This window comes from Ochotona curzoniae, unplaced genomic scaffold (assembly GCF_017591425.1).
Source record: "Ochotona curzoniae isolate NIBS_2020 unplaced genomic scaffold, NIBS_Ocur_1.0 contig_291, whole genome shotgun sequence".
Classification (NCBI taxonomy): Eukaryota; Metazoa; Chordata; class Mammalia; order Lagomorpha; family Ochotonidae; genus Ochotona; species Ochotona curzoniae.
The window spans coordinates 15,264,151-15,291,059 of record NW_024465649.1 but is presented as its reverse complement, the minus strand read 5'-3'; the positions used below and the strand labels follow the sequence as shown (position 1 = coordinate 15,291,059).

The 26,909-nt window shown below is 36.6% G+C and overlaps 1 protein-coding gene across 1 annotated transcript in view; it reads right to left on the bottom strand.

Moving 5' to 3' along the window:
* Window positions 1–26,909, bottom strand: part of FAF1 (Fas associated factor 1) — a 387,496-nt gene that overhangs the window by 181,200 nt on the left and 179,387 nt on the right. Inside the window, exon 8 of the mRNA XM_040978567.1 lies at window positions 17,415–17,501. Within this exon, the coding sequence (XP_040834501.1) occupies window positions 17,415–17,501 (87 nt within the window). The remainder of the gene's footprint in view (window positions 1–17,414; window positions 17,502–26,909) is intronic.

The following is a 26,909-nucleotide window of genomic DNA, read 5'->3' as shown; positions in this document are numbered from 1 at the left end:
AGCAAGTATCTCAGAGCATGCTCCATATCAGGGACATGGGGTGGGTGGGAAACTGGGTTGGGCTTCTCCCTCAATATACTCTTTTACCTCAGATACATGAAGGAAACAATATGGAAACAATAGTCTTACCCACCTTCCTATAGCCCTTGAACCTTTTTACCCTAATTAACTATGTAACAATTGTCAAAAATATAATAAAAAATGAAAAAAAGGCTGTTCATGTCCTTTGCCCATTTCTGGATTGTTTATTGTTGAATTTCTTGAGCTCTTGATAGATCCTGGATATAAGTCCTTCAGCAATTGCGCAGTTTATGAATATTTTATCCCATTCTATGGGCTGCTTCTTCCTTTTTTATTTTTGAAAATTTCCTTTAGTGGGCAAAAGCTTCTTAGCTTAATTTAATCTCATTTATTTATTTTTGCTTTAATTTCTTGTGCTTCTTGGGGTCTCTCCAAGAAGTCTTTGCCTATGTCTTGCAGAGTGGTCACGATCTGTACCTCCATGTTTATAGCAACTAAACTCACAATCAGTAAGATATACATTTCCATCAACTGATGACTGGATAAAGAAATTGTGGTATAAATATATGATGGAATACTATTCAACCATAAAAAAGGAAAATTCCTGTCTTTTGTGACTAAATGGATGCAACTGGAAAATTGTGTTTAATGAGTTAAAAGACACAAAAAAGACAAATAGCACACCTTTTGCCTAATCTGTGATAACTGATACATACATATACCACAAAAAATGTTAGCTGTAGCAATAAGAATGTCATCCAGTGATTTGATTATTGTTTATAACCTTTGTCCATACTACTGAGGAATATTAGGTAATTTTTCCTGCTTGCTATGTGTTGATATCTTTACCCAATGAAGCATTGAGCCTGTAATTACAAAATGAAATGAAAACATTTCATTGTAAAAATTAGGGGGGAAAAAAAGTAAGAAGTAAAGAGGAGACTGGGTGGGAATGTGGACAGGAGGGAGGACAGAGTAAGAAGTAACCTATGTTTCCAAATACGTATTATGAAATAAATTAAACTTGCTCACTTAATATAAAGAAGTTAACATAAATGAATAAATCAGTGACGTTCACTGAGATCAAATTACCTATACTAAATACATTAATTTAAAATATGGTATTCTTGTAACACCACTATTATAAAAACACAAAAAATTTCCATCACCTCTCAAAGTTCCCCTTTATTCTCAAATTCAATTCCACACCTGACTCCAGGTAAATATTAGTAAATTAGTTCTTGTGATTTTAATGTTTAACTGTAAGATTTACTTTTATAACCTAGATACAAAGTCTGCCAAATACATGTTTTGCAAATATTTTCTCTGTGTGTGACTTGTCTTTTTCCAAATGGCATATTTCAAAGAGCAAAAGTTGCACATTGTCATGAAGTGTATTACATTACAATTTTTCTTAAGATTTCTTTTTAATTTTTAAATCTACATTTTTAAAATTTGATTTAAAAATAAATTTTTAAAATTTAAATTTAAATTTAAAAATAAATTTTTAAATAATTTATTTTTCATCAAAAATGTAGATTTACAGAAAGAAGGAGAGACAGAGAGAAAGATTTTCCTTGCACTGGTTCATTCAACAAGTGGCTGTTATGGCCAGAGCTAGATCAATCAGAAGTCAGAAGCCAAGAGTTTCTTCTGGGTCTCCTACAGGTATATGGTTCCAAGGCTTTGGACTATCTTCCGTTGCTTTCCTAAGCCACAGCAGCGAATGAGACAGGAATTGGAGTAGACGGGATGAACTGGTACCCATAAGGGATCCCGGAACATGCAAAGTGAGGACTTCAGACTACTGCACTGGGTCCATTTTAAAAACAATTTTACATGATGGCTTATACTACTCTAAGAAGCTTTTTTTCATTCCAGGGTATTTAATTATCTTCCACAATAGCAACAGTTGTAGGTTTTGCATTTAAATCTATGATCTATTATGAAAAAAATTTTTTTGTATGGCATACAAGTTGTTTAGTTTGTCCTTACTAATATTCAGTTATTCTATGATAGGTAAAACATCAAAGAGAGATGGAAAGACAGTGAGAGATTCTAGACAAAGAGATTGTTGTCATCTACCCGTTCACTTCACAAATGGCCACAAGAGCCACGGATGGGTTAGGCCAAAACCAGGAACCAGGATCTAGCTGGCTCTCCAGAAGCAGAGCACCCATGAGTTGAATGAGATGATGGTGTGGTAAGAAAGAGATTAATCCTTGGCACCACAATGCCAGCCCCTGCAGTTTTGCTCTTTCTCTCTCATTTTATCTTGTTAATTAGGACTATCAGTAAGGTGTTTAATACAATTTGTAGGAATAGATATTTGGTCTCATTTTAAATGGTTAAATATGTAATAATATTTTTTTCAAATGTATAAGGTGGGGAAATTTTTTTCTATTCCTTACTTAGTTTAAGAAACTTAGATATAGAATTGGCATAGCTGCACAGTGGGTTAAGCCACAGTGTATATCAGTGGTACCCCAAATGCACACTGGTTTGAGTCCTGGCTGTCCCACTTCTAATCCAACTCCTTACTAATGCATTTGGGAAAGTAGCAGAAGATGAACCAAGTCCTTAGTACCCTGCAATCCAATCGGAGGTTACAGATGAAGGTCCTGGTAGCTGACATGTGTGGTCTAACTTTGGATCCACTTCCCAATGACACTGGGAACAGATGATGGCTCCAGTGTTTGGGTCCTTGCCACCATGAGGGACACCAGGAGGGAGTTCATGGCTCCTCATTTTGGTTCACCCTGCCCTAAATATTATAGCCATTTTGGGAGTGAACCAACAGATAGAACATCTTCCTCTCTTTACTGAATATTCATTTATAAACACGAAATTTGTCCATTTCAATTACTTGTACACAATAAGACATATTTCTATGCACTACAAAGTTTCTTTGTTCCTAGATTATAGCTGATCTGCTCTTCTTCCCCTTAGCAGTATACTGATATGATGTTTCTGTACCTCTACTTTTCTCTTTTCCATATTTAACATTAGTAAAATTGCACAGTGATGCAGTTTTTGTGTCTTCAATCGTTCAATTTAGTACATGAGGTATATATGGAACAGCACTGAACTACAAGATTATATCATAACTTCTCACTCTCTAGACATATGAATTGTTTCATATTTTTAACTACTATGAATAAAGTTCACATTTATACTTCAGGTACAATGTTTTATGATAGCATTTCCCTTGGGTAACTAATCAAGATGTTATGATTCTATTTTAAGCATATTTAAAAATTTTAAAGAATCAGCCAGTAGCTATACTATTTTGTCTCATTTTATGGAGTTCACTGATATTTCCCATGAATATATACCCTAATTTCCTGAAGACTAACTCATTAATTATTCAGCTGTTTAAGCACATTTTTCATACTGATTTTATAAATAAGTTTGGCTGGCATTCCAATGATGTATAATTGTTATATCCTTGGAACATGAGTCATGATGTATTGTCCTTTCTTGCCCTTTTCATTTTCTCTCTTGCCTTTCCCTTCCTTCCTTTACTGCTTTATATCCCACCTTAAATAATAACAGCTACATTGAGAGGTTTCACTAGATTGCGAAACATAAAAAAATAAAATAAATTACTCATTGGGCAAGTAAGGTAACAGCACTGGCATCCCATTTTGAGTCCTGACTGCTCCATTTCCAATCCAGTTCCCTGCTTATTGCTGGGGAAACCAGCAGATGCTGACCCAAGACTTTGGACCCTGACCTGCAAATGGTAGGCCTAGAAGAACCTCCTGGTTCCTTGCTTCAGATGAGTTCAACTCTGGCCAGAGTGGCCATTAACGAGTGAAACAGCAGAAGGAAGATCTCTCTTTCTGTTTTTTCTCCTCTCTATATAACCCTGTCTTCTCAATAATAATAAATTAAAGCTGAAAAAACAAATTATGATGTACTATACTTTACATACATATATGGAATTCAACATGATAATATTTATCTAGGATTTTTGTATATTTCATATTGAATGTTGGCCTACAGTTTTCTTCATTCTGGAATCACTATGTATCAGGGATCTTACAAAATGAGTTCAGAAATAATCCATGTAGGATTAGCATATATTTTCCCTAAGTGTTTGGTGGCACAGTTTTGCCAATGTTTGCATTCTGACTGCAGAGAGATGGTTTTGTTGTTTGTTTATTTGTTTGTTTATTTAATATAAATTCAACGTTTCACATTTATTGAGGTTTCCCCTATTTATTCTTGGATCAATTCAATAATTTCAGTATTGCAATTAACTTGTCCCTACCACTTCAGTTTTAGAAATAACTGGCATAAAATCAATCATAATACTTTCTTTTTGTACTTTATCCATATGATCTGTAATGGTGTCCCCTCTTTAATTTCTTTGTCTCTTTTCTTTCTCTCCTGACCAGTTCAGCTAGAAACTTACCAACTAAAAGAACTTTTCAAATTATTTCTTCTCTTCTTTGAAGGTTATTTTATTGTTTTCTATTCTTATCTTTATAATACTGCTTCATATACATGGAATTAATTTTTTTTTCTATCTTGGTAGAGTGGAAGATTAAATTAATTCTGGACCCCCCCATGCAATATAAACAATAAAAGCTACAAATCATCCTGTAAATACTTTCTTATGCCTCTCCAATTCTGATATACTGTGCTTTCAATTTTAATTCAGTTTAAAATATTTTCAATTTCTGAGTGCTTTCTTTCAACTTGCAAATTCAATACAGATATATATATTATTTGTTTCAAATTTGGGATTTTCAAAGTATCATTTTGCTATTATATGTAATTGTTTTGTTACTGATAATACTCATTTCAATTCCAAAAAATTTATCAAATCTGTAATACAGATTTCTTGTACCATGAAAAATACTATCATGCAGGCATGATATTCTCTTGTCAAATCTTTTATATTAGGATATTAAAAATTCTGCTCTGTTCACTTTTTGAAATATCACACTTGACAAATTTAAAAACAAACTTTCATATTTCACCACCTATTTATCATTACTGCACTCTTCATTCTGTGAAAATCCAACTTTCTATCTGGCATCTTACAAAAAATTATTTTTACTGGATATTAAATTTTAAGCCGTTAACCTGAAAAATCTTCCAGTACTTTTAAAATGTCATACCTTAGCTTCAGCGTTGTGGCAAACTGGGTTAAGCAGCTGCAGACAATGTCTTATACCATACAAAAGGACTGGCTCCACTCCTAACTCTTCTGCTTCTAGCTCTGCTCCCTGCTTTCATTTGCCTCAGAAGACAAGAGATGATCTAGTGCTCAAGACCTTACCACCCATATGGTAGATGCAGATGGAATGCCAAGCTCCTGGCTTCAGCCTGGCTTGGCCCAGCTCATGGTGGACACTGAGGGGTGAACGAGCAGATGGAATATAATGTAAAACTCTCTCTCACACTCTGCTTTTCAAACAAATAAATCTTTAATAAAATTTCATTCCATGTCTTATGGTTTGTATTGCTTCTGATGAGAAATCTGAAGCATCTCTGTTCTCCTGTGTATAGCGTATGGATTTTAAATTCTACTTTGATGTTTTTCTTTTCACTATCAGTAATTTGATTATAATGTGCTTTATTATAAAATCCTTTGTGCTAACCTTTTGGCATTGAGTCTTCTGGATTCACAGGGAATCCAGCTTAGTTTTTACCTCATTCCATCTATCTTTACTCTCATTATATCTCCAGTTCCCTGTATGTTCCATTGCTTACTTTCAGTGCAGAGGTCATCACATTGTTCACTTATTGTCTCTCTGTTTGGACAGCTTCTCTTACTGCCATTTGCAAGTCTGCTGATCTCTTTGTCAATGTCTAGTGCTCTTCAGCCCATTCAGTGATATGTTCCCTTTGAATAACATATTATCTCCAGAAGTTAATACCGTGTTTTTATTTTATATATTCTACTATCCCTCGTTAGTAAATATTTTAAATTCCACATCTGCTAACTTCATTTGTAGTGCCTGCTTCTCTTGATTCATTTGGGTTCTGGTTATTAGTCAGATTTGCCTGTTTGTTCATATTTTATAGTACCTTTTTAATTTTTTAAAGATTTACTTATTTGAAAGGTAGAGTGACAGAGACACAGGGAGTGACATGCAGAGATCTAACATCTGTGCGTTTGCTCCCCAAATGTCAACAGCCAGGCCAAAGCCATGAGCCAGGAGCTCCATCTAGATCTCCCCTGTGGGTGACAGTCACCAAATACTTGGTCCATTACCACTGTCTCCCAGGTATAATAGCAGGAAGCTGGAATAGAAACAGGCAGTCCAGCGTGGATGAGAGCATCCCAAGAGGTGGCTGAACCAGTCACAGCAGCATGCTGGCTCCAACACTAATAACCTTAGGTTGAAATTGAAGCAGCTATCTGCTAAATCATCTTTTGAGGGCTATTTTCAAGCTCTTAAAAGAGAAAGCCCTAGAACAGCCTTCCAAAGGCTAATTAATCTGAATACCCTACATATTCACTGAGGCATCTCCACTACAGTTGGTGGGAACTCCAACAAATTATCAGTTCTGTGTGGCTTCTGAGAACTAATGGCATTATAGTTCCCAATGAGCTGTTCTGTCTCCTGGCAGCTGATCTTTGCCAAGACTCTTGAATTATATCATGAGTAGGCACAGATTGATATTCAGCTAGTGACTTAAGCAACTGATGCAGATTTCAGAAAACTCTTCTGGTACTCTGACTTACAAAACGTAATTGCTTTGGAATCCTAAAAATACAATTCTGTCCTTTTGACTCAATAAAACTATCTGGTTTTAATTTGGCCTCTTCTTTCTGCCATGAGATCCAGCAGATTTTTCCAGACAGAATGCAAAATTACCACAGGACTCATTCCTTCCCTTTTTAGAATCCTGCAATACCTGTAATCTGTGTCACGTATTCTGTTCTAGTTGGGTACAGAGGGTGGGATAATCCCAGTTGCCACAGTGCATAAGCAGAAACCATAGTCAACAGATTTGGGTTTTTAATAAACTAAACCCAAATTTCACAGTATATGATCGGAGTGTCTGTAAGTTTCTTACACATGTGCTTTCTGTCATACTTATTTCCAAATGCTCTCTATTCAAAATAGAATGCATTTCACAATTTTTCCTTCTTTTTTAAAACTCAAACTTTCTTCTATTGCTTTCAAAGCTGTTCTTTCCATCTGTCTAGTCGCCGCCTGTGTTATTTGTAGAAGACTCTATATATTGACAAGGGCAGTGATCCTTCCGAAGCTACTGAGTCCCACCACCACGAGAAGCAACATTATCCATGACCTTGCCAAATAAAGAAAAAGCCAGTGAAAATGTCCAAAGATTGCCTGCATCTGTCTGCTTTAGGACGGGTTAACAAAGTAATTTAAATAGCATAAGATGACCTTGAAGTTATTCAAAGAATGCTTAAGATTCTGCGTGTGTGATGATATAAAGGTCTGTCTCAAGGGAAAAGGAGTTAATGTTTATTGAATGCCTACTAAATGCCAGATATTACAAGAGGGGTTGGAAAACTTTCTCTGTAAAAGACAGGATAGGGAAATTTCAGGCTTTGTGGATCATATGCTCTTTGTTGCAACTATACATTTTTGCTGTTAGAGGGTGAATGTTCCTACATACGCTAATATGCTATATAAACAAATGGGTGTAGTGTGCTCCACTAACACATTATTGAAAAAAATAGTGCATGGGATATGGGCAGACAATCATAACTGACAATCCCAGAAATACATTATGTGCCTTACTTATTATGTAAAACTATATGAAATGGCTAATATGCAATAATCCTTGCCTGTAAAAATTTCAATTTCACAGCTAGTGCTATAGGCAAGGGTAGGTTAAGCCTCCAACTGTAGTCTGCAATCCATATGGCTATTTGTTCAAGTCTTAGCTGCTCCATTTCCATTCCAGCTCCATACATGGGAAAGCAGGGCTAGATGCCTCATGTTCTTGGGCCCCTGCATCCATGTGGGAAACCTGGAAGAAGCTCCTTATTCCAGGTTTTAGATAGGCCCAGCTCTGACCATTATGACATGTTGGGAATGAACCAGCTGATTGAGGATTCTCTCTCTTTCCTCCCCCCACACCCCTTCTCTAACTCTGCCTGCCTTTCAAATTATAACGAATAAATAACAGAAAACAAAAATTTTAAATGCTTCAACATGATATATTAACACATTTGATCTTCCCAGTAGACTTTCAAAATAGGATTTTTATTCATTTATTTGAGAGGCAGAGTGACAGAGATTTTTCCATTGGTTGTTTAACTTTCCATATGTCTGCAACAACTAGGGCTGATCCAGGAAAAACCCAGGAGCCAGCAACTTTGTGTAGATCAAACACACGGGCAGCAGGGACCCCAGCACTTGGGTAAGTATTAGTACCCTTCCCATGCACATTAGCAGGAAGCTGGATCAGAAACAGAGAATCAGGACACAAACTGTCACTCAAATGTTAGATGTAGTATTTCAAGTGATAGCATAAACTGCTGAATATCACAATGCACACCATGCAACAGACTTTCATGGCTGCTAATACTGCTCTTACCATGCAAATTAAGAGCATCCAACTCATATATTAAATAATTTTCTTAATGCCTGGCACAATGGCTCAACTGGAAAAACCTTCCACCGCCAAGTGCTGGGATCCCATGTGGATGTCACTTTGTGCCCTGGCTGCTCTACTCCCCATCCAGGTCCCTGTTTACGGACTGGGAAAGCAGTCCTTTCCTATTTTGAAAGTCTACTGGAAAGATCAAATGTGTTAATATATCATGTTGAGGCATTTAAAATTTTTGTTTTCTGTTATTTATTCATTATAATTCGAAAGGCAGGCAGAGTTAGAGAAGCATAGCACAGCCCAAAGGCTTGGGGACATGTACCCACATCGAAGAACCATAAAAAACTTCTGGCTTCGGATTGGCACAACTCTGGCCGTTGTGGTCATTTATGGAGAAAAGCAGCAATGGAAATCTTTCTGTCTCTCCTCTCAGCAAATATGTCTTTACAACAAAAACAAAATTTTTAAAATAAATAAATAACTCATCTAAATAATAGCAATGTTGTATTGGGCCATTTTCTTTCTTTGTGACAAATATACAGTGAGGGTGCTAATCAGTTCACAATGCAACTCATTCCCTTCCAAATCTGTAATTCTACTGCCAGTAAGGAAACATTTAGCTTGGTGAAGTAATATGATTCTCACAAAACTTATCATATCACGTTACTATAATCAAACAAATTGATCCTTTGTTTTTTGTCATCGATGACAAGTTAGTGGCACTCTGAACACTTCAACTTAATGAATATAAAAAAACTGTTTGATGTGACACACACACCAAAAAATAGGTTTAGAATTTACAATAGGGAAAACAAGTGTATAGTATGTTTCCCTCTACAGTCTACAATCTCTGAGAAGTAGGACCTTTTTCTTGTAACATTAAGAAGCCAACAATGTTAGTGGTCTGTAAGAGTTATTCCATAATTGTTAGGTGAATAAATAGAAGAATGCAAAAAAAACCAGTAAATCAAAGATTAACCAAATTAGACAACTCTTAACAATACTTCAATGTTCAAAAGAAACCTAGGATTAACCATCTTTTAACCATCAACTTGCAATCTTCACATTAACTCTGTGGGTAATTATCTGTACTCTGAAGTTACTAAAACCTGAGAGGTTAATCAGTCATTTGTAATGACTCAGGTACTAAATTTCAGAGTCAGGTGGGAAGAAGGGTGAAGCAGAAATAATAATAACAGGGAGAAAAAAAGTTTAAAAAATGCAAATAAAAACTGAGAAAATGTAAAAACCTGTAAGTATGAGAATAGGATTATAATTTCTAAGAGGGTTGGACAGTTACCATGGTAAGAGGATATAGGCAGAGTTTTTAAAAGAAAGATCTAGAAATAACATTACTAATTAAGTATTGCAGGGAAGAGGAAGAAGAGTCAGGAAAACAGAGATTATACCAAATGTATTGGAAGAACAAGATGCGTATCTAAGCTAATGAGCCACCAGACAACAAACACATATATTTCAAAGAAAAACTGTGAGTTATATGGGAAATAACCCTGAGAGGGAAATTTTTGGATAAAAAACATGGAGGATTTTGAATACAAAAATGAGTCTATATAGTATCTTGAATTCACAGACTAGCCACCATCAGATCCTAGTCTCTTGGGGTTTCCCAGCCTCCCTCAGCTTCAAGTGTCTTTGTCCTGCTTTTATGACTGCAAATCAAACACTCACTAAAAATTAACTTACTGAATTCAGTGCATAACATCTTGATAATTCTTTTTGTTTGAGGAGTTTTCTATCCAAAACCTCCAGGCCTGAAGTAAAAAGTGACCACCACCTGCAGGTAGCCCTCAATCTGGCAGACACCAACTTGGCCCTCATCAAATTTTCTAAAAAACCACCACTAACCCAGCCTCAAGCAGTAGCCTGGTGGCTAAAGTCCTTGCCTTGCATGCCTGGGGATCCCATATGGGTGTCGGTTCATGGCCCAGCTGCTTCTCCTCACTTCAAGCTCCTTGTATGTGGCCTAGGAAAGCTGTAGAGGACGGCCCAAAGCCTTGGCACCCTACACCCATATGGGAGACCCAGAGAAGGTTCCTGGCTCCTGGCCTCACATAGGCTCATCTCCACCCCTTGTGTCCACGTAGGGATAGAACAAGCAGAAGGAAAATATTTTGTCTATCATTTCTCTCCAAATATAACTTTCTGATGAAAATAAGTAAATCTTAAAAAAAAAATTACCAATAAAAGAAGGCCAGGAGTAGTGTTAATGAATCAGACAACCCATGCTCTGAACATGTACTTCTCAACCCCAACTTAAATCTGCAAGAATTTTCATTGCTGCCATCTTGGGAGCCTGGGAATTCAGTGATATCTGGCTCCACACACCTCCTTTCTTCCATCTCCCTGGTACGGGAACTGGCTTTCTGTGTGGCAGGCAAGTGGGTCAGTTTCAGCGGGATGGAGGATCATATAGCAATTTCTCCAACCGGTTTTGGGGATGTTTTGACAAGCACAGCAATCTATCCATTTATTAACAGGTTCTGTGTTGCCACTGATGCTGTACTTTACACATACGTGGCAATGCACAGAATGACCATAGTGGAGGCTAATGATTCACTTAGTTGGTAACTATAATTAAGTATGTGGTAAATAACAGGGTCTGGGTTTGGATATGAGGTGGGAGTAAGGTCCAAGATCAGAAAGATGTCCACTCCTGGCACTTGCTAAACAAGAGAAAAAAGAGGAATCACAGAGGAAAGTGATATTCCTTTATATACAGACTCTTTACTAATTTTAAAAAGGGGTGGAGGGCCCAGTGCAGTAGCCTAGCTGCTAAATTCTCACCTTCAGTACGTGGGGATCCCATATGGGCACCAGTTCTAATCACAGCAGCCCCGCTTCCCATTCAGCTCCCTGCTTGTGGCCTGGGAAAGCAATAGAGGAGAGCGCAGAGCCTTGGGACCCTGCTTCCAAGTGGCAGACCCAGAAGAAGCTCCTGGCTCTTGGCTCTGGATTGGCTCAGCACTGGGCATTGTGGTCACTTGGGGAGTAAATCAAGCACACCGAAGATCTTCCTCTCTGTCTCTCCTTCTCTCTCCATATCTGACTTTCCAACAAAAGTAAAATAACTCTTTAATAAAACGGGGTGGGAAGAAGAAAAGAAATGTGTTTGCTTTATGTTCTGTACTATTTTTGTGTAATGATTAGCTTACAAGAAATCTTACACAAAAATATTTAACAAGCATATATACGATTCAAAACACATGCACAAAAAACTGATTTTTTAAAATTTCTAATTTCTCAAATTTTGAGATAACATCTGCTAGCCATCGACAAAACAACAGAATGACAATAGTAATCTCAAAGACAAAAAAAGAGTATTTCTTAAGAAGTATTAGAATAGTTTTCTTCATGTATATAAGTATTAGTAAATACCAGAGTTTTAAAAGCTATATATATTCAAATTGTCTACATTATAACAAGGTGTCTAGAAGTAATTCCCAGTGTTAAAACTGTTTTTACTCTGGAAACCGAGTGTCTCCGGTTGAAGTGTAAAATGAGATTTCACCTACTTGCTACTCCTTGTTCTCACAACTGATTTCACAGCATGAAAACATTCCCCTACTGGCAAAGCTTTAGCTATTCATCTTCCTGATAAAAGGGATTGAAAAAGTTATTGACAATTCTTACAGTATCCCATAACCTACTAGAGGAAAACTACAAACAAACAAATATTGTAAATCTGAAGAGAGATGTGCAACAACGTATTACATGCTTGTTGGCATCACTGGGTAGCTTGAAAATAAAGTCTATGAGGTGTGCAAGACCCAGGGTATATAGTAAAATCTAACTAGGAGTTTATTTTCTTGTCCTGTTTACTAAATAATCAAAGCTTAGTAAAAACTATACTGAAAGCATCTCCTGTATTACAGAAAAGTATTTCTCTGGGAGAATGAACAGATAAAGGAAAAAGTGTTTTAAATCTAGTTCTTCACTAAATTCTTTAAAAAAAAAAAAATCAATTTCACAGGCAAGCATTTGGCCTAGCAGTTTAGACACTGGTTAAAGAAAACTAGAGTTCAACATTGAGATGTATGTGTTAGATACTTACTGGATGATAAGACTCTGTGAGGCAAGCAGAGGACAGTTCAAGTGTTGTGTTTCTAACACCCATGGCAGATCTGGGTGAACTGACTGCCCAGTTCCTGGCTTCCCCCAGTCTGGCACAAAGCCCCTGTGGACTTTCGGGGTGTGAACCAGAGGATTAGAGGATCTCTCTCCCCATTTCCCCCTAGTCCCCACTCAAAAAACCCACTCCCTAATTAACAGTGTCATTTAATCATTTTTGGTAGCCAGAGAGATGTGCAATCCTTTGAGCAATATGCTTTTAGGGCATTTCCACTGCCCCAAATTCATTGCCTTTTTTTATTTTTTAATTAATTTATTTTTAAAAATTTTTAAGAGTTATTTATTTTTCCTGGAAAGGAAAATTTACAGAGAGAAAAATCTTCCATCCATTGTTTCATTCCCCAAATGGCCACAACAGCTGGAACTGAGCCGACCCAAAGCCAGGAGCTTCTTCCAGGTCTCCCATGCGGGGGCAGGGTCCCAAGGCTTTGGGCCGCCCTCTACTGCTTTCCTAGACCACAGGCAGGGAACTGGATGGGAATTAGAGCAGCTGAGACATGAACCGGCGCCCATATGGGATCCTGGAGCATGCAAGGTGGTGCCAGGTCCTCAAATTCATTACCTTCTTAAATCTACGATTTTTCCTTAAATTCATGGAAGCCACTAATATCAAAAGCTACTATAAATTCAAAACCATATAAACTGTGCAAGAAGGTAGGAAAAGTGCCAACTAGCTTCCCTTTTAATGACTTTTGTAACCAATCCCTTACTTTGGCACAGAAAAGCAAATGTTCAGGTGCTTTCCCTGAAAGTTAAACCTTTCTAAGTATTAAGTTATGGCACATTGTCTTGGAAAGAAATTAATTATATTTTTGTTGGTAACACATTTCAGGCTGTTTACACAGCTGACATTTCTCAGCTGTACCAAATCGATGCCCTAAGCTGTGAGGACTATCTTGTATTGTAGCAGATGCCTCCACTTGAATGATTTCAGTAAGTATAAAAACATCACTGCCTGCAACAGTACAGATTAAAACCATCAGCCTTATGAATTTTTATACTCCTGATGAAAGACATTAATGATATTTATTTGACAAGGATTTCTTTAGAAACCTAACGCTGTAAACCATTTTTCCGTAAATTCAAACACTGGAGCTAGTGAATTCACTGTGGCACTAGCTAAAAACAGCTAGGTCCTAAACATCTTTGTTGTATCAAATCTCATAGCTCAAGGCAACATCCTGCCAATGTGGCAACATTTGCTCTGGGGAGCTGCCGGCAGGCACCATTTCACAAGTTCTGGGACAAGGTGCAAATATAAATAATGAAGAAAAACGAATCAAGCCTCTTAATGGGGATTCCCTCTTGGGCTTGCTGTGATTTAGCTATAGCACCATGTAGCATTAAAATCCAAAATATAGCCTATCTTTGCTGCCTGTATACTTTTTCCTATGGTATAACTGACTGTTAAACAATTATTTTTTAAAAAAATCACTGAAAATGGAGTCACAAAGAGAATGTGAATTAAGTTCCATAAACTAGCACAAGAAAAGGGTAAGGCTGTATGTTACAGATTCGATCAATGTTTCACGGACTTGAGCCTATTACTCTTAAACTTGCATTCAATATGCCTGCTTCAAATTTGTGAGGTCCTAGAGCAATCAAGTTTTCAACCCTTTGAGGCACTTTATTTCTAAAATTTCTTTGTTATCATAAGTGCCTGCTCTTAAATCAGTTATTTTTGCTTTATGGTTTTTACTAGGAAATTTTCAAATAAATATAAGAGTTGAGAGAAAAAAGTATAAAAAGCCAAAAATATCTGCAACTGAAATTGAACAATGATCAGTGGATGGCTTACCTGGATTACTTGTATCCTCACAGAACCCACAGGTTATCCTAAAGCAAATTTCAGCCACCATTTCAATCACTTAAGGCTGCCTAGGATCCTCTTTCTTTTCTGAGTTAAATTCATTGCAGTTGCATTATGGATTCTCACTTACTGAGCATGTTTCTTGTCAGATACGGTATCTGACTGATCTTGCAACAATGCTGCAAATTACTGAGCCAACTGAAGCCCAGAGTGGCATGTTCACACCTTAATTATTCAATCACTGTTCTGGTTTCTTATAACAGATATTTTGACAATGCTAAGAACTTTTCCGGTTTCTTCGTGTCCCCCTTGGTATAAATGCAGGTTATGGTATATAAACACTACTCTTTTATTTTTGTAAAAGCAAATGGAGTATTTCCTATCAAATTTCTCATGCCAATATACCATGAATGTCAAATTTCTCACATCATTTATCAGAATGCCAATGTTAAAATCATTTGCTCAGAAATACACATGTCTTATCCATAAACAACTTTTTCTAGAAAGGCTCCTAAAATAAAAAAGATTTTTTAATTTGAAAGATGGTGACACAGTGACAGAAAGCAAGAAAACAACAGAGAATGGGAGAAGAAGAATGGAATCTTCTATCTGTTGGAGCACTCTCCAAATTCTAGCATTTCACTGCGGGGGTAGGCTGAAGGCAAGAGTCAGGAACTCTAGCCACATAAACAGCAGAAAACCAAACATTTGTGCCACTGTTTGCTCCCGCTGAGGCATGGTAATAGGAAGCCGGATGCAAAGTGTGGGCTGCTCACGTCTGGATCAGGTGTGCTGAAATAGGATGCAAGAGACCCAAAGGACAGCCGACACTGCTGCATCTCGGAGACAACATTTGTCTCTAAGTTGTTTTTAAGTTTTGTTATTTTCTGACTATTTTTAGAATTTTGTAAACCACAAAACATTTTCCAAAAACACAGTTTTCACTGTAACAAGAATAATGTTACACATAAATAATTTATAAGATCATGTATGGTGCTAGTAATTAAAAGCAGTTATTACCCAGACAGAAACATATTCACAGAAAAATGTGAAAATGTAATTCAATGGTAACCATAATCATTAAAGTGTGTAGTAGTAAAAACACTTATAATGTCCTAATTTCTTTTTTTGCCTTACTGATGCTAAATATGAGCATAAATTTCAGAATTTCTGAAGCATTTTCAGTTTAAAAAAGTGAGTATGGATTAGAATAAACAAGCAAATCAGGAAAACTGACCAGACTTAATTTCAGTGCCCTACTTAGATGGCAAAATCTACTCTTTTGAAAAAAAATAAAGACTAGAAAAACATAATTTCAGAAGGATGTCAAAATTTACAATAGAAAAATGATTATAAATATAAAAATTAGATACAAATGACAGAATAATTATTTTCTACCATTTACAGAGGTGAAATATATGGGAATGTTTGAGATTAAAGTGTTAGCCAAATTACTTGTAGGTTTTAACTATTCATTTATTAAAAAATTTTTATTTTCATTCTATTTGAAAAGCAAAGAGGTATGACAGCCTAGTGGCTAAATCCTTTCCTTTTGCACCCAGGATCCCATATGGGCACTGGTTTGTATTCTAGCTGCTCCACTTTCTTTTCAGCTCCCTGCCTGTGGCCAGGAAAGCAGTCCAGAATGGTCCAAAGCCTTGGGACCCTGCACCCATGTGGGAGACCTGGAAGAAGCTCCTGGCTCCTGGCTTTGGGTCGGCTCAAGTCCCACAGTTGAGGCCACTTAGGGAGAGAAACAGTGGTCAGAATATGGAAGGGAAGGGGAGAAGAGGGGGACTAAGAGGAGGGGAGAGGAAGGGAAGAGAGAAGACACAGGCTAGGGGCAAAGACAAAACCCTCCACTGCTGGCTTACTCTCCAAATCCACCACGGCAACCAGGAGCAGGCCAGCTGATGGCAGCAGCCATAATTTCAATCCTGGCTTCCATGTGTTCCACGTGGTGGTAAGGGGCCCTAGCATTGGAGCCATCCCACACTGCTTCACAGGTAAGCAGCAGTAAGCAGCTGGATCAGAAGTAGAGGTGGGACTTAAACTCAGAAAATCTACCTGAGATACAGACAACTTTTAAAAAATCGCACAAAATGCCTCCCCTTAATCATTATTTTTAAACTACCTGTCTACGACAGGGAAGCAGTTTTATTTACTTACTCTGAAACATTTATTTATCTGAAAGTCAGAGAGAGAAACAACAAGTGAATGAATCCATGAATGAATGTCTGTGTGATTTGCAAGACAAAGAGATTTCCATCAGCTGCTTAACTTCCCAAATTGCCATACAGCTAGAGATGGACTAAACTGAGGCCAGGAATTGAAATTTCATTTATGTCTCTGACATGGGTTACAGGGTGCCACGCACGTGGAGCCATATTGGGCTGCTTTCCCAGGAACATCAGCAGCAAGCTGGATGGGAAGCAGAGTAACAAGGAGTCTAATTAGCACTAAGATGCGGAATGCTGGCAATGCACATCGCAGCTTAACCCACTGTGCCATAACATCAGCCATGGGAAAACAGTTTTAAAATGAAATACCCTGCTTAGGTTAGTTCTGAAGTTTATAATTTCAGGGAAGAAAATTTCATTACTACTGACGATATTGCTGCCAACAAGGAAAAGTTTAAGCCAAAGCAATTGGCATCAATTTCCTAACACTGATTCTCTACAGAATGTTAATGCTTTGGCTTTAGAACATTTGTTCACCTAGTGACCTCAAACTATTAAAACTCCTATTATTTTTGGTTTGATTTATGAATTGCTTTGAATGGAATACTCAAGACCCCTGATTCTGCACATTACCAAATACTTAGACTGAAAGATGCCAAAGATAAGCAGAACATAAAATGGAGAACTTGATTGTTACTCACGGAGTCATTTGTGGCAGAAGGTGGCCAGCCCTCCCATGACTGATGCCGAACAGGGATACTTGTAAGGTCATACACGTTTCTCTTTACCTATAAAAAGAAAGCATCAGTATAAAACGTTCTCCATGCAACTTAGGATAGGTTAGACTAAATGTACAAACCATAAGTTATCATTTGTTTTCATTTAACTTTAAAAAGGAATTTGAAACCAGAAACACACAAGCCAGAACTAACTAACTAAATTAAAAAGACACATTCCCATCCCAGTCCTCTGCCCCAACTCTTTCATAGTTTCAAGTTTCTTTTCAGTGAAGACACCTGATATATCACATGACTTAGGGCACACGGCAATGCTAAATTTTTATAATTTACATTTACATAATATTTTTTATCATGCAATGAATCAAACAAAAACATGTATTTTAGGCTACTTTGTGTAAGGGTAGTAGCTTTATTTTAGGGTGGGAAAGGAAGTGAGATCTGCGGCTGTCCTCATTTTCTGATGTAAGTCGCACATATATATGCCTTCTAATAAAGCAGCACAGGTTAAATATTTGAAATCATCTCAACCTAAAAATTATTTTAATGGAACACAAATATTTTACTAACATCAGATCCATCCACTAATAATTGAGTTTTTCCTGAAAATAATACATTAAATGCTATTAAAATTTAATTATTTTTAAAAAGATTTAGTTATTTTTATTGGAAAGTCAGAGAAGAAGAAGACAGAGAGCAAGATTTTCCATCTGCTGGTTCCCTCCCCAAATGGCAGCAATGACCACAGCTGAACCAGTCCAAAGCCAGGAGCCAGGAATTTCTTCTGGGTCTCCCATGCAGGTGCAGGGTCCCAAGGCTTTGGGCCGAACTCAACTGCTTTCCTGGCCACAAGCAGGGAGACAGAAGGGAAGTGGGGCTGCCAGCATTAGAACCCATGACAATATGGGATCCTGGCTGCGTTTATGGTGAGGACTTTAGCCGCTGGGCTATTGTGCCGGGCCCAAATTTAATTCTTTTTTTCCCAACAACAACAACATTATAGTCTTCACTTTAAAGAGAAAAGACACGTTGGATATTTGGCATGGTTAAGACATCTCTTCGATTTTTCACATCCCATATTGCAGTGGTTAGAGGGAGCAGGATTTAGTTCCTGGTTCCAAATCTCAACATGCCCAGTACAGGTTGTCATGCACATTGGAAGAATGAACAAGTGAACATAAGATCTCTCTCTCTCTCTCTCTCTCTCTCTCTCTCTCCCTCCCACAACTGTCTCTTCATGTCAAATAAGTAAAATAAATAAAAGAAGAGAGGAGTAACTTAAAGTAACAGAAAGTAAGGTGCAGAAGGCTTAATTCTCTGTTAGGTAATAATTAAGAAGCATTATTACGTCTTCTGCTTCCTTTTGTCTAAATACATAATTATATTTATTCCTTATTTACAAATCAACAAATTGTAACACTGGGGAAATCAATGACCTTAACTAAGTCTCTAGGTTAGTCACTCTGCTCTATTAAATAAAGCTAGTGTTGAAACGTTGTACACTGAAGTTCAGTATGGTTTTTCATACTTCAACAAGCAGCATTCATTCATGTTTTAAAAATCCAGAAGCCTAAAGTATCATGTTGTCCAATTACAGCATTTTGTTATCACATTACTCTTTATTATACAAAAAAACAAATCTAAGTTATCCTTCCACTAAGACAGAGATATATGTTCACTATGGAAAACAAAACAAAAGATGGAACTCAATCTATTTTTATCGCCAATGCACACCTGTGAAAAAAAGTGGAAGTAAATGAGATCTTAGGAACTTGGGGAACAGCTTGATCCAACTCAATTCCAACAAACAGCTTTTCTTCAGGGGTTCTTAGCAATGACCAGTCTCCCATGCAATATTTTGTTTACACTCAGACACAGTAGGTTTAAAAATTTTCATTTATCATTACACCCCAACAATTTAACCAAATATAATGGGCTAATCTCTAATCATTTTCATCACCTGAAAGTATTGTCACATTTAAATATTAATATTCTTAAGAAGAATGGTATTCTGTAAACACAAATCATTATGTTAACATAAAAGAGAAAAGGACACAAGTTGAAGCATGAAAAGCCTTCAAGCTTCAGGTGAAAATTTCATTTCTAAAAGTGTTTACACTGTCTAGGTATACCAAGCCTCACTGGCTATTTCTGAAAAAGCAGGACAAATATTTGTATCTATTGGAAAGGTGGCAAGGTTGCCCCAGTATTACAGAACATACACAAAAAATCTGGGGTTTGATTCTTCAAATTCAACCTGAATTCCAAAACACAAAAATACAGTATTATGAAATAAACAGTAATTTTCTTCTTTTATCAACATCTGTAACTAAGCAACCCTAACCTTGTAAAGCATGTTCTGCCTATAGTGTTGGTATAAAAGCACAACGCCAAACTGATGTGTTGAACAAAATGATCAAAGTAAGAGTACTGTTAGCCATTGCACAAGTATTTGGCTTCATTGTTCTCCTGTGAATAGCATCTGTTAAGCAATGTGTCAGTGAACAAACTGGTTAACACAGACAGAACTTGGCTGGGACAGTATCATGTAAAACATACTAGACTCATGCTTAGTTTCAATGTAAATGTTAAACTCACAGAATACTGCAAAATTGAGCCAAAAGAAATTTCTTTTAAACCACAACTACTAAATAGCAATTTAAAACATTTTGATTTTTCAAAATCAAACTAACTAATGCTGTAAATATATACAGCTTCATTATTATATGAAAGCAGCGCAAATGATATAAAACATCAAACACGTGGTACTTTCGGTAACAGAGACAGAAAAATTTCATTATCTTTATTGATGATTATATTTAATTAAAATTTCAGATCACATTCATATATAGAAGCAAATAAATTCAAAAGGTACGCAAAGCAAGAGTAAAAAAATTACTTAAAATAGTAATTCTAACAAGCTTGAATGATAAAACACAGCTATGAATAACTGATACAGATGAATTTAAAATCATCACAAATCAGATAAAAGACACACAGTTTGGGGGCTGGAGAGGTGGCATAGTAAGCTAATTCCCTACCCTGTAGCAACAGCATCCCCTAAGGACAATAGTTCATGTCCTAGATGCTTCGCTTTTGATATAGTTCCCTGCTTAGGGCCTTGTAAAGCAGTGGAGGATGGTCCAAGTTCTTGCAACCCTGAACCTACATGGGAGACCTGGAAGAAGCTCTGGGCTCCCATCTCTGAATGAGTTCAACTCTGGCCAATGTAGTCATTTGGAGAGTAAACTAGTAGATGGAAGACCTCTTTGTCTCTCCTTTTGTATCTGTAAAAATTGACTTTAAAAAAAAAACAAATCTCTAAATTAAAAAGACACATGGTTTTCTCAAAAGAAGGATGAAAAGAAATGGAGAGGAAAAGATAGGACAAGTCAAGAGAAAACAAGAAAGGAAAGTGGAAGAGGTAAGAGAAATGAAGTGAACAGAGAGGGAGATGGATTGAGGGGGAGATAGAAATGATGAAAGAATCTGTAAGAGAGGGCAGAAAAAGAGGGCCCAAGTGGAACAGGAAGAACATACACACACACAAACTGCTATTTCTCATTAAATTTCAACTTTAGAGACTGTGTTAAATTCCAGTTCAGGACAAGTGCCACTTCACAAGGTAACATTTCCTAACATTGTTTTGTTTTGTTGTCCTACACATTTATTTTAAAAAGCACTGGCTTAAGATCATGCTGAATCTTCATAATTTTTATCTATTCTTGTTTTTGCGTTTCAATGAGGACTTAAGGAATTTAGTAAATGCATGGCACAGGGGCAGGTGCCGTGGAATGTAAGTTAAAACTCTGCCTGAACTACTGACATCCCCTAAGTACACCAGTTCAGATCTTGGCTACTCCATTTCCAATGCTGCGTTCTGCTAATCTGCCTGGGAAAGCAATAAAAGATGGAAAAAAAAATCTGTGGGGCCCACCATCCATATTGCAGATCCAGAAGCAGCTCCTGGATTCTAGCCCATTGCAACCCTGGTGAACATTTATGAAGTGAACAAGCAGCGGAAAATTCTGTTTCTCTTCCACTCTCTAAAAACACCTTTCAAATAAAAATAAGTGTTTTTAAAAATTACATTCTAAATGATGTTAGATTGGATCAAGAGTACTAGACTGAAAACAGATTTCCCCAAATTTGATTTCTAAAATGTTCATAAAGCAGCAATTAAACTGGGCCCGGCGGCGTGGCCTAGCAGCTAAAGTCCTCACCTTGAACGCGCCAGGATCCCTTATGGGTGCCAGTTCTAATCCTGGCAGCTCCACTTCCCATCCAACTCCCTGCTTGTGGCCTGGGAAAGCAGTCAAGGATGGCCCAATGCTTTGGGACCCTGCACCCGCGTGGGAGACCCGGAAGAAGTTACTGGTTCCCAGCCTCGGATCAGCGAAGTACCGGCCATTGCGCTTACTTGGGGCGTGAATCATCGGATGGAAGATCTTCCTCTCTGTCTCTCCTCCTCTCTGCATATCTGCCTTTCCAATAAAAACAAATAAATCTTAAAAAAAAAATGCAATTAAATTTCTTCCCTGTTGTTTCAGGTAAGACAGCTGTTTGTGACTGAAATCAAAAAGACAAATTAGATTACTATGAAATACCACAGCTGTATTATGGAACTGTTTCCTTATTATCAATCTGCCTGATGTCAACAAATATCAATTTCTACAAAAAAAGTCTACTTCAGACATCTTAAGTAGGAAAATTTCAATGCTGAAGTCAGCACCCCAATGATAAATAAACAGACCACATTACTGCGTTCGGGGCAGTAGCCTAGTGGCTAACTCCTTGCCTTGCAAGTCCTGAGATCCCGTATGGGCGCAGGTTCATGTCCCAGCTACTACTATAGTTCCCATCTAGCTCCCTGATTGTGGCCTGGGAAAGCAGAATACAGCCCAGAGCTTGGGACCCTGCACCAGTGTGGTCATTGCTGCTACCTGAGGAGTGAACCAATGGATGGAAGATCTTTTTCTCTGTGTCTCCTTCTCTCTTTGTATACTTGCCTTTTCAAAAAATAAATAAATAAATACCACTTTATTATCCACTGCATATCCTGGCAAAATGATCAAAGTATATATACAAGACATTCACTCCCTATAAACGTTCAGTTTTTAAGTTAAATTTTATCAAAATTACTGAAAAGACACAGAATTTAGTATATAATGCAATCAATTATATTAAAATCATTCTTTGTGAGCCATGTGTTAATCCAACTATGAAAAGACATTTCAAGCAATTTTAAATGTCATTCAGGTACTACAGAAGTGAAAACAGATTCTGATAGTAAAATCATAAAGCTTGAGGTATGGAATAATATGAACATCAGATTTATAATTCTAATTTTGTGAGCTAATACTTAGAGCAAATTGGTAGAGCATTTTTTAAGCCTAATTTTTTCAACTTTAGAAAATAACCCACAGTACTTTATATTTTCAAGGTTCTAAAATCTCATGATTTTAGTGAAAATATTGGAATTATTGCTAAGTGCAGAAAAAAATAGGCAAACCTATTAGAGAAAATAATGAAGAAAAACAAAGGCAAGAAAATGGAAAAACAACAATAAAATTAATAACTATACCAAAAAGGAAAACTGCTAACGATGTGGGAAATAACAAATATTTAAGGATGTTTTTTCTGGCTGAAGAAAAATCTTAGTCTGTTCTTAAACTTTCCTTTTAAAAAACAATCCACAGAGATTTCATTTAGAAATAATTTGTCACACTAATTTTTCTAAATAATTATTCCATCAACCAAATGTTATCAGTGAATTTACAGTTTTGTCAGAACACTACCAGCTATGTAAATAAGGCTTTAAACTTTTACAGATTTACTTCAACATGTGAAAGCATTTTGAAAGTGGATCCATGTTTAAATACAGCAAAAAATAAAAACAAGTTTTGCAATTTCCTTGGGCTTAGAACTGTTATCAGCAAGCTCCTTTCTAAATTTTGTGCATTAAGATACTATGACACATTATAATCCTTACAAAAAGCACCCTGAAACTACAGGCATACAACTGCTCTCTTACTGGAAAAAAATGTCCTCTGGTAATATTAGAACTTGAGCTTATCTAAATTTCAAATACACTGAACTTTGAGCTCGCAAACTCACACTATCAAATGATATCTGGTTAAGGGTTTACTAAATAACTTCCCTGAACAAATAAGTATTTGTCTGCATGTGTTACATAAAAATAAGGCATACCGGGTAGGCTTAGTTCCAGTTTCCTGGCAATCACTGTTGCTTGGAAAGACTTACAGTTAGAAAACCTATCACTTAATTCAGAGTGGGTTTTGAACACATACTTTATATCTGAGGATTTGTTTTTCTTCCTTTCTAGCAAACTGTACACACATTGCAGTTGAACATGGATTTGTTTTAATAAGATATAATTTGAACCCTCCTCAAAAAAATCCTTCCTGAATTAGGGAAAAAAAAAAACTGGACGGTGCAAGGAAAAGAAGGTGGCATCAGTAATCAAATGTTAATTAGCAAGTTCTTTCCCTCCTTCCCTCAGGGCTGGTTTGTGTTGGAGAATTCAAATCAGAAATCAATGCTTCAAGTGTTTAACTATTACTTCTTCTCATTAACAATTTAAAAGACTGACCAATTCTCTTCTCATAAAAACAGTAACTCAAGACATTTCTTTTTTTCAAACACCATCCTTCCAGAAAACAATCAGGATGTTGTTTCAAGAAGACTAAAATTGAAGTTGCCTTCAATCAGGCTTTAAATTGCATTCTGTACTTTTAAAACATCATTTGGCTCTAAACTCAACTTTTCATTTCAACCATTATAACAGTTTAGCTTTGTGTAAAGAAATTTCCTTATTTGCCTATAAGGAAATTCAACAATTAGCATTTGAAGATTACCAGGATGAAGATAATAAAGCTAATTAAATATGGATTGTATCTTAAATATATGATTGAAATGAATTTTGACTGTCCCTAAAAACCATCAATGATTAGATGTATTATTAGAAAGATGGTGAGATGCATAATTCCTTGTTTCCAACTTGGGTGTGGGTAAAAACAATAGCAAAATTAAAGTATACTTAAAATGACAGAATAACAGTAATTAAAAAAATTTTTTTTAACTTCAGTTTAAGGGTAACTTCGGATTTTAAGAAAAAAAGACAATTCCTTTGGTACTGAAGAATTTGAAAAAAAAAAGTGGGGTCATTTACTTTTCTAAAACATTGGCTCTCAAAGTGATTCATGAATCAGTGGCGTTATCACATAACTATTAGAAAATTCAAGCTTCTGGGCCCAATGCAAACCTACTGAACTGGATGTGGTTGTTAAAGGCTTACTGTTGTTTATGTGAAAGGCAGTTACAATGAATGAGAGGGAGAAACACTGAACAAGAGAGAGAAAAAGAGATTTTACATCTGCTGGCTCACTCCCCAAATGGCCACAAGGACTTAACATGGTCCAGGCTAAAGCCAAGAGCCTGGAGCTTCTTCCCTGCCTCCTACAAGGATGCAGGGGCCCAAGCACTTGGGCCAGGGATTGGACATTCCGATTATTCAGTAATCTCTGTTTAACAGGCCCTCTAAGGAATTCTTAACAATCTGAAGTATCAAAAATATTGTTTTAAAGTCTACAATTTACAGCAAAGCTCCTCCCAATAGTCACAAATACATGTTCCAAGCAATTGTTCACTCATCAAATTACAACAGCTGCCAGGACTGGACTAGCACTAGCCTGGGCTGGAGCCAGGAGCCTGAATCCAATCTAGGATTCCCAGGGAGGTGCAGGAACACAAGGCCTTGGGCTGTCCTGGACTGCTTTCCCAGGCCACAAGCAGGGAGCTGAAAGGGAAGTGGAACTGACCCTGCGCAGATGTGGAATCCTGGTGCATTCAAGGCAAGGACTTTAGCTGCTAGGCCACAGTGCTGGCCCAAAACAAATAGATTTTAACCTAATCTTCAGCATGGGATTTTTAAATGTGCCTTTACTTCTGTTATTCTCCTTTAGCTCCCACTCGTTCATAATTTTAAATATTTATTATCTTCATTTTCCAAATAAGGAATACTAAGGGACAAAGATAATAAATACTGTGTTCAGAGAAACTCCACTATGTAAATACGAGATCAGATTTTAATTTAGTTCTATGAAACTCTAAAGTTTCATAAAATTTATTGCTATATCTTTTGATCACCTATTGTGTAAGAGAAAACTGTAATAAATTACCTTTAAAATAATTTTCCACCAGATGCTTTCATAATTTTAACATGCAAGTATTTTCTATGAGACCATTTATTATTACTTTAAAGAGTCATCATTAAGTGGCTACAAATGAGTTATCACTTATGGGTGAAACTTCCTTCCATAGTGGAGCAAAGAGACCTTTTCACCACTGCTTTACTTCAACACTCAATAAAGAGCAGATACAGGCCATTAACTGTGTACACTTTAAGTGCTGCCGAAGAAGGACAACTTCCAGATCAAACAGCAACTTGTTATTGTTTCAACAACTGAGTGATGTTGTCACAGTAAAGAAGTCAGTTTCTAGCATCACATATAGCTGGGAAAGAAATGGCAAGACAAAATCTCCTAAAAAAAAAAAACAGCATAACATGAAAAAAGAACACATCAAAACTGATCATGGGAATCAGCAAGCCAATTTTGTAAACGTTGGGCCAATGTCTTCCAAGTATCCTTTATCTCTGCTGACTTAAGGGTCCAGGCTAGAATACAGGAATACTGGATTCATTTCTGTTATGAGTCTGCTTCTACTTAGCATTTAAACAGTTAAGTCAATTATACATTTTCCTACTATTCCAGTTTTCTTTTTCTCAACAGTTAGGCAATCTTGCTAACTCCTACAAAAACTCTGCTTCTGATGTGAACAAGTGAAACTTTTACCAAAAATGTTTTATTTGTAATCTCTGTACATTCTAAAACAAAACTGCAACACTAGTATATACGTGGGGCAATACCATAAATACATTCTTTTTTAGTGGTATTAGATTTACTTTCTTTAATTTTGATTCCGTGAGTTAAAACGTGCAAATGCATATATATCTGCAAAAAGCAACTAGACTAAATGTCATGTAATTAAGTCAGAACAATAAAGTAGACTTCTAAAAAATTCTCTATTTAACCTCTAGATTTTTCTTAACAAGCATAATTTCTACAGCAATCTTAATGTTTCCTGACAAAGAACTTTTTCTTTTTTATATTTTGATGAAGATTATACCTTTTCCTACTTTGAAAGTGCTACATTGATGCTCAGATGTGATGTTTACGTTTCCTTTTCTGCTTTCTGTTAACCATCCAGGCCTTTTCTTTTTCTGAGATGTGAAAAAAGTGGTGGGAACCATGAGTAAAGGAACCTCAGTCTATAATCAGGTCTCTCATAATTTTATCTTTTCTTGTTAACAAAAACATGCAAAAAACAAAGACAACAAAGAGACTTAGTGTTAGGATCTGCCATGAATACTCAAGT